The sequence below is a fragment of the Nylanderia fulva genome, unplaced genomic scaffold, assembly GCF_048542155.1.
Source record: "Nylanderia fulva isolate GAGA-0341 unplaced genomic scaffold, ASM4854215v1 Scaffold2, whole genome shotgun sequence".
In the NCBI taxonomy this organism is placed as follows: domain Eukaryota; kingdom Metazoa; phylum Arthropoda; class Insecta; order Hymenoptera; family Formicidae; genus Nylanderia; species Nylanderia fulva.
The window spans coordinates 9,044,938-9,054,688 of record NW_028190263.1 but is presented as its reverse complement, the minus strand read 5'-3'; the positions used below and the strand labels follow the sequence as shown (position 1 = coordinate 9,054,688).

General features: G+C 39.2%; 1 protein-coding gene across 1 annotated transcript in view; it reads right to left on the bottom strand.

Moving 5' to 3' along the window:
* Positions 1-338: 338 nt before the first annotated feature.
* LOC114937149 (uncharacterized) overlaps positions 339-9,751 on the bottom strand; it is a 35,064-nt gene continuing 25,651 nt past the window's right edge. Inside the window, exon 3 of the mRNA XM_029310559.2 lies at positions 339-4,358. Within this exon, the coding sequence (XP_029166392.1) occupies positions 3,470-4,358 (889 nt within the window). The 3' untranslated portion in view covers positions 339-3,469. The remainder of the gene's footprint in view (positions 4,359-9,751) is intronic.

Sequence of the window (9,751 nt, the reverse complement as noted above, 5' to 3'; positions counted from 1 at the left end):
AAGGGTGTAGTCTAGGAATTAAAATCAGAAAAAAAATCTTTATAAACATCCAATGGATCCAAAAATGTTTTTCCTCCGAGTTGTAGTCCCCTTAAAGATGGATGAAAAAATCGAAAAATATATAGTAGCTTTCGGAAACTCTAAATTCAAGTTAGTAGCTTTTTTATATTATTATAAAAAAAAGAATGTTTTTCAGTCATTATGTTGCAAAAAATCCATAAGAGATTAATATGTTAATCAAAATAAACGCAAGTCGATCGAGTCACGAAAGTGACAACGCAAAGGAAAACGCAGTTCTGGAGTAATGATGACTCTGAAAGAAGGAGACACAGAACACATTTAAATTTAGTATAATATATTTTCCATATAATAATTCTCGCTATACAGACATTATTTTACAAAGCATGATTCACATACTATATAAGTACTTTTTTGCTGCGTTAGTTAACTACTTAGATGCGCCGTGCGATTTCATCGGATTTTCGACGACGCATCTTCTCGTATCTTCTTATACGGCGATATCTCTCTTTTTTCGCGCGTACAACCTAATTTTATACATTTATAATACTGGTATGTTCTTTATCGAACGCGCTGTGTCATCGAAACATCGAACGCGCGCGATTATGTGATGCGACGTCCGACATCTCGAAAACGTCATCTCGCATTCTTTCCGCTACGTTCTATATTGAAATCTGAAAAATACTTTGAAATATCTCGTATCTCTCATTACCTTGGCTCAAAAGTTCCACGGCGGAATCTTTCTATCTCGATTCACTCGGTAGTTTATGTCCACGATTAATTTTTTTTCTTTATATTTACAACTCCCACCGTATTTCTCTTTCACACATGTATAGATCATACTTTCAGTTATATTTACAAAACAGAACGCGACGCAATTCGCTCTCGCGAATACAAAGTTGCGATTTATTTGTGTCAAATGAACTGATCGATATAAAAAAAAAATCGTAACATCTAATAATCTCTGATCAATTTAATTCAATCAACAAAAATTGTCTAAAATGATCTGTTTCTCAGAGATACAAAGTTTCATTTTTAATTTGTTGCATATGCCAGTTGCAATTCATTGTCGGTTTTGACAAATTAGTTTCCTGGAAAATCCTAGCAATTTTCAGTGTGAGATTCGAAATAGATGACCCTAAAGAAGGATGTTATTTTGCGTGCAATTGTTTCACGGAGCGAAACGTGTAATTGTCGTTTGACTCAAACATCGCATCGTCATCGTCGTTTATCGTGCAAACCACTGTGTATCACTGTGACGTTTAACTGACAACAGCGACTTAACGAGGTTTCTTTTGTCCATGTCGTGTGTAAAATATACGTTTCGCTTCTCACAAATCGAGATCGATATGTACTCACTGAAATAAGTATCGATCTATTCTTCCAAGATGCTCCCGTAAAGTGTCTGCCTTAATCTAACCTAACCCTAACTTCATCTTTCGCAAATCACCGGTCGCGGCGCTGTCGTGCAATTTTCGGGACCGTCGCCATCGCTCACATCTCAGCTCGTCTCGTCGATATTAATTAGCCGGGCCTGATTCCCGGGCTTGTTTCTTGAGGAAGAAACGACGGGGCAAAATGCTGGTTTCGCTTCGCCGACACGGGAACACGTCGGTTATTTGAACAGTTAAGACGCCCTCTCGCCGCTCCCTCATTCAATGCCGCCCCCTCCATGTCCCGTTTTTTTTTGTCGTTCACGGCGACCGCGTGTAATTTCGTGTCATTTTAGATTTCTTCCCCCGCGGCCAGGTCCCCTCTAATGTCATATTAATTGTAGATTTGCGTTCGTCCGCGATTGGCTCGTTTCCTGGCGCGACTATAACCGTCCTCGACGCACGAAACCGTCCAACGAAACCCGACCTGGATTCTCTAACCCGATATGGAGTTCTCTGCTATAAATCGTCGCTATATAAACGAATCACGTTAATTCTGTCGCGATAATAACGTTTGATTTGGAATAACCCGGTAGATTGTAAAGTCAAATTTCGTCGTGCGATTGTAAACATCGATCGGTTTTTTTGCAGGTGGATGGGGTCCTTTTTTATTCTCATTATCAGATGAGACTTTGGAATTTAATTAAAAATTATGAAACAAATCAGATAATTATATTTTTAGTACAAGCACAGATTTTTCGCACAGCGAAACAATGTGATTTTGACGATGGTATATATAGTATTTGCTTGTACTAAACTCTGTGCCTTACAATATTTCGCAAGGAAACTTGGAAATAATGGATTGACGTCTAAAACATCGGTATTAATTATGGCGACGGGAATATGTAACCTAATTATGAACATTTTAAAGAGAGAATAACACTTTGCAATAAAATTAATCAATATATATATATATATATATATCTCCGAATTAAATAATAATTATCACAGTATAATCAACGATAATTGTGATCGAAATAAAACGTGTAAACATAAATAATTTCACTTTGTAAAAGTATTGGAAAATAAATACATTTTAAAACCCCGCGATGAGCGTATATTCCATACAAAGGAGCAGAAATAAAATAATGAACAAACATATATAATGAACGAGCATAATGAGTCTCCTCATTTGTCCGAAGGACAACATTTCGGGGGATTTTTACTCTCGTTCGTTCTACACGTTGATCGCGCACATCGACTTTGAATACGTATTGTTTCACAGTAACCCGTCATTCACTAAACGCTCAAATCACGAAGTTCGGTTAACCGCACGATATTTCCTGCTCGTTCTCATTATCTACAAAATCCCGGACGTCCCGTGCCATGTCACTTCCTGTTCTACCTCACAAAATAATCGACCGCTGTGCGTTTTGTTTGCATCTAATTTCGTCGAATTTTGCTTCGCGAATCCAGATCTTCCTCGGATGTAAGTATTGCCTTCTTCCAAATTTTATAATGATGTCGAATAATTTCTACACACATATAGTCTCTCCCTTTAAGCTTTTTTAATACATATATATATATATCGATGTTTTTCTTCAAACAGTCTCGTTATGTTGCATTTGATTGTAAGTCGTAACAGCTGCGCGATTTGGGGATGGCTAGCTGCAAAAATTCTCAAGAATATATACACATGCTTGTGTTGAATTCACCTATCTTCCAGAATCCAGAAATTGATTTGATTATATCTTTTACCTCAATTTTCATTTACCATCTGTTAACTGCTAAAATTTGAGCGATTTCATTCGAGATTCACTGAACGAAATTGACTTTACTTTTTTGTGTTAACTGCCCGTAATAAGTATATGCATCAGTCATTTCTTTCAGACTCTTTAGAGTTCTCATTAGCTGCTCGAGTCACGCAATTTTCAATCACACTCGACTCTTCTCATCTATTCCCAAATGATCCTTTCAGAGTCCTTTGCTTCGTTTCCTAATTCTTCCGCAGAATGCACTCGTCGTTCTTCGTGCAATACTTTCGACGCGTCATCAGCGATATTGGAGATCTCCGTGTCCTAGATATCGTGTATGCTCTCGTCATCGCTATCAGCCCTCACGCTCCGAGGACTATCCTCCCTTTGGACGGGCGATCTGTCCTGGCTCTGGCTTCTGTCTCGTTGCCGCGACCGGTTCATACCTTCTCTCCCATCCATTATCTCCGGGCTGTCTCGGTAATAGTTGTTCAGATTCGATAAATTCGAACCGGCCGCGAGGGAGCCGAGCGGATTGCTAGGACCCGCTTGGATCATAGCGGGAGGATAAGCTCTGGCGTCCTTTCTTAGGGGTGATCTGTCCCTAGAGTCCGGGCTCTTGCTCCTCTCTTGCTTCCTCGACCTATCCACGTTCTCTCTGCCCTCCACCAACTCCTCCGGGCTGCCCCTGTAATAGTTGTTCATGTTGGGGAGATTGGAGGTTGCCGTGAGGGTGCCGAGAGGATTGCTAGGACCTGCCTGCATCATCGACAACGGATACAGTCTTGTCTGCTTCCTGGTCGGCGATCGGTCCCTCGACTCCGGGCTTTTGCTCCTGTCCCTCTTTCTCGTCGACTCTCGGCCGTCGGCCACCTCCGGGCTGTCCCTGTAATAGTTGCTTAAGGACGAGAGGCTGGAACTCGCTGTCAAGGAACCGAGGGGATTGCTAGGCCCGGCCAGAATCATCGTGGGCGGATACAGGCGATAGGGGAGCGGTTTCTGCAGAGTCGCCGCCGCCGACGCTTGCTGATAGAAGAATCCGTTCGCGGGCAAGGTGTGCGCGCTAGGAGCGTACTGCCAGTAACGTCCTGCGGCTGGATGAGTGGGGATGGTCGCGGCGCCGCTGCCGTACAACTGCTGGAAGGCAGCGACGGCAAAATTGTTCTCAGCCATGATCTCGAAGCCGACGATCGTTTGTCGCTTCCATTTCGTCCTGAAAGTACAAAGGAAGTGGATGGATGAATAATAATTTCTTTGCGCGGGAAGGCTTTTTGAGTAAGGGAAAGTCCTTTTAAATAAGGACGCATCATTTCTGTGTGTTAATGTGTATGAGAGAATTTGACCATTTTCATATGTGTGTGTTGTAAAAATTATTATAGTAAGAGATATAATTCTAATTATTTAAAAATAAATTTAAATATTGAATTTGTAATCATATAGCAACATATGTCGATTTTCTCGAAAATGGATTTACATGTTGTCGATTAAAAATATTTACACATTGCTCCAAGCGATCGTTATTTCCATATAATGTATAATATCAGTTAATATGAGAGAATTTGACCATTTTCATATGTGTGTGTTGTAAAAATTATTATAGTAAGAGATATAGTTCTAATTATTTAAAAATAAATTTAAATATTGAATTTGTAATCATATAGCAACATATGTCGATTTTCTCGAAAATGGATTTACATGTTGTCGATTAAAAATATTTACACATTGCTCCAAGCGATCGTTATTTCCATATAATGTATAATATCAATTAATATGAGAGAATTTGACCATTTTCATATGTGTGTGTTGTAAAAATTATTATAGTAAGAGATATAGTTCTAATTATTTAAAAATAAATTTGAATATTGAATTTGTAATCATATAGCAACATATGTCGATTTTCTCGAAAATGGATTTACACGTTGTCGATTAAAAATATTTACACATTGCTCCAAGCGATCGTTATTTCCATATAATGTATAATATCAATTAATATGAGAGAATTTGACCATTTTCATATGTGTGTGTTGTAAAAATTATTATAGTAAGAGATATAGTTCTAATTATTTAAAAATAAATTTGAATATTGAATTTGTAATCATATAGCAACATATGTCGATTTTCTCGAAAATGGATTTACATGTTGACGATTAAAAATATTTACACATTGCTCCAAGCGATCGTTATTTCCATATAATGTATAATATCAGTAAAATAGATCTAAGGCCCGACCAATGTCAAACCCGTGCGAGTCGTGATAGGGGCTTGATCGCCGGAAACACGTGCGAGCATAGCGTAGTTCCACGGTACTTTTCCAGATTCTAACGGTCAACGATAAGATCCGTTCCGAGTATTCGTTCGTATAGCCCGCGAGGTTGGCCGCATATAAGGATCCAACTGGGTTTTCGAGGCCACCACCACCTAAAGCAATCACGGGCTTTCTGCAATTTCTCCCCGGGACCAGGGCTCGCCCTCACTTTGCTCTCCTCCTTCTCCTCCTCCACGTATGTAAATCTCGATCTGGGACAATTACGCTAAAACGGGGTGGCGTGCCGCCAAGTGGTTACGTTGGCCACACTACCGGGAGCTTATTATACTAACAAATAGCCCGTGGAGTTTCAGTGCCTAATCATCGCGTATCATGGCACGCACGCACATAGACACGTTAATACATACATACGTATATATATTTGTGCCGCACCTGCGAACGTAAAATCGCCCTTAGACGCGCGCGAGACAGAGATATATCAACAGGCCGAGGGTTGATACGGGAGGACGAAACGAACGCGATAGAATGCATGAACCAGGGAGAGCAAAATTCCCGAAGGCTGCATTAACTAAACCATTATTGCTCGTAATACTGCGAATCATACTGCGAAAATCACGATACTTTCCGCAAAATCGAGGCGCGAGCTAACAATCGATCGCCTAACACTGTGCAGTGAAAAAGATTATGCCTAACGGAACCTTTGAGTGGCGTGCATGGAACAGAAGCAGTTGAATATTAAGGAAAGAACGTAACGTATGTGAAGAAAATGTGAGACGAAAAGAGAAATATTTCGAATGAGCGTGTACAAAAATAATGCACGAGTGATTGTGAAATTGAGAATATTCTAAATATTTATTTATAAAACATCAAATTTTTAAAAATTAACATTTTTAATAAATTTAGATAAATTTAAAATAAATGAGAATTAACTCTAAATTATAATTGCAAAAATCATGGAGATTATACTTTATTCATATTTCTAATTAGCGATAAAAAACTGTATGTTTTTAAAAATGGGGAGAGAGAGAGAGAGAGACGCATTATATATTTTTTTAAATATTTGAGAATAATTTTTTATGTGACAATTTCATAACGAAATCTTAATTGTCAAACGCATTCTTTAATTCCTTTCGATGTTGTTGAAAATATATTGCAAGAAACGAAGGAGGAAAACGTTGAGATCGAAATAAAAATTAAGTTTCAGATTACATGAATATGTATATTATCAAACTCTTGTAACCTTCGTACAAAATCAAAAACGTTATTAATTTTTTTGATAAACGCGATATGGCGAACGCGTGCTCACGCGATTAGGGGAACAACTTGCCCTTTATAAGAGAGAAATATATTAAAGTGCCGCATTGAGCGGCTTAATACGAAATACGGTGGATAAGACAGAGAAAAATGTACGCAAAAAGAAAACGGCTATGAAGGTCTATTATATTACATGAGCCAACCTATCATAATGTTCATGAATAATATCAAGAAAATTACAACCCTTCCGTGGCAGTGAGGCGTGAATTACATCCGACATTCTTGCTCGATAAGTGCAAGTAGTTTTTGCCTATTTCTCCAACGAAAAAAAATGTGTATGCTCCCCTTGTTGGTTCTCTTAGCTCGACAAATTCAGCCGTAATTATGATACAAATGCGCTATCGCAATAACGTGACTCTTGATGGATGAGACGAGACTCTTTGAATATTCGCAAACAATTTCCTCTGCGCAGTTGTATCTAAATATCTCGATTTGAATTGAAGATGCGAAAAAGCTGTCAATATGAAAATTATCTTGGTATAATTGTTGAGAGAAACTCAATTAAAACAATCAGCATTTTTTCGCAAGAATTGATCGATAAATAATTATTGGAATTTTATTTAATATATTAAAAAAGATCTCCGAATCGAATGTTACAGTCTTCTCTCGTCGACATATCGCTCACGAGATTCCGAGATCCCTCCTCGGGAGTCGCTTTTATTCGTGATAATAAATCAAACCGTCTCCCAATTGTGCCTCGATAAAAATTCGACGATTCGCGCTAACGAAATTCAGGCGATAATTAACGGGCGCCATCGCCGCCGCCGGTATATACATTTGTTTCGCATGTTTTTTTTTTTGTTAAAACCGTGGTCGCAATAAAAAATGAAAAAGGTCGTACCTTCGAAACGCGGTCGCGAATGTTACAGGGTAATAGCAACAGCGAGGAGAGAGAGAGAGAGGAGAAGCATGGGACGCATTTGGGTGGCCGTAGTAATTAATAATCAAGAGATTCGCGCCTGGCAAAGGACAAAGCGGCTCTAACGGATATGCAACTTGCACGGAAAATTCGACAATTAATATATTTCGCGCGAGTCTGCCCTTTTTCCCCTCGGCGATTCTCCGCACTGATGTATAGTTGCCAAATGTGGGCCACACGATCTTTCTCTCTCTCTCTCTCTCTTTCTTTCTTCCCTCCCTCGATATAACCCTGTTCGCCCTTTTGTGACGGGTTGCAGTAAAATCGTTCATGAATTTTAAACAGGCACCTCTGAATCGAGCCACGATCATTTCTCATTTTTCTGCCGGCACGTCGGAGGTGAAAGAAGGACGAGCGTGTCCAAGCGCGAGATTCAGAGAGAGAGAGAGAGAGAGAGAAAGAGAAAGAGGGAGAATGTGTGCAACGATGCAGACAGCACCGAGAACCGCTCGTGCGATTATATGATGAGTAATGTTTTTTAATTCCCCCACTTTCGGCTGGGGTTGTCCGGTGATTTTCAAGTGCAGCCACTCTAAAACACCCTTAATTGCCCGTTGGCTTTTTATGGTTATCTGCTAGAAGCTAGAGGGCCGGAAGTAAGACCGGGGACTCCCAGGGAAGAAAGGAGAGCGAAGAAGAATCATTGATTTATCGTTCCTGAGGTGCTCGAGGGTGCTGTTTGATCTTGCTCTACTAAAATGAAAAAAGGATGAGAAGAGAGTTGTAAATAGGAAAGAAGAGAGTGAGAAAGTATTTGTGAGTGTATTTGTGTGTGTGTGTGAGGCGAAGAAAGTGTAACGATTGCTTCCATCGCGCTCCTATCCCTATATCCTAATGATGGCAACTCTTTGGATCGTGGTGAAAAAAGTTCCCATCCTTCCTTCCAGCGACAAACTCCTGAGAATCGATCACCTCGTCCCAAGTAACGCCTTCCCTCGCTCGTCATCGTCGAGTGTCAAAGTGACATGTTGTTTGGAGATTTTGGGGTTACTTACGCAATACCCTAACGAAAGATATGAGTCCCATCACCAATCGACTCGAAAATTCCTCTCGCGATGATTGAGGCAATTTATTATTATTATTCTTTCTACGAGTCTTCTTTCGTGTACACACGACTACATATTTTAATACTTAATAACGAAAAAACAAAAAGAACTACATATCCTTAACAAGAGCACTGCTTTTTATTAAGCTTGAGTACAACAATAGGACAATTAGCCTATCGAAGAGCGATAAATGTGATTCGGCGAATACGAATATCAGAAACATCCAGCTGGAACAGTCATAGAGGCAAAATCATGTTGTTTGGAGATTTTGGGGTTACTTACGCAAAACCCTAACAAAAGATACGAGTCCCATCACCAATCAACTCGAAAATTCCTCTCGCGATGATTGAGGCAATTTATTATTATTATTCTTTCTACGAGTCTTCTTTCATGTACACACGACTACATATTTTAATACTTAATAACGAAAAAACAAAAAGAACTACATGTCCTTAACAAGAGCACTGCTTTTTATTAAGCTTGAGTACAACAATAGAACAATTAGCCTATCGAAGAGCGATAAATGTGATTCGGCAGATACGAATATCAGAAACATCCAGCTGGAACAGTCATAGAGGCAAAAAAATGGCACGTCGGTAAGAAGAAGAGGGCGAAACTAAGGGGAGAGTTAATGCATTTATAATAGTGGTTGGGTCTGTTCGTTGCTTTTGCGGTTACATGCCCATGCGACACTAATGCGCCGAAGCCGTTGGGTCGCTTTGTAATAATAATGGCGACACGGAGACCGAAAGAAAGAGAGATAGAGAGAAAGGGTAACATATTTTAAAATTATTATTTGCTTCAATGATTACGAGACACATGTTTCACAATTGATAATCATGCGTCACTTTGTCCAAAATCGCAGATGACAGTCAGAATAATTATTGTACAGTTATATACACATAGGATTCTCTTTTTATTTCTCTACGATATTTATATGCAATAATAAATTTCGTAAATTGTATTATTACTGTTCTTTATTCTTGACATGCTTTTTCTATATTCAGCATATTAAGATGAGGTATAAAACACTTCATTAGACGCGATTGAAACTTAATGAT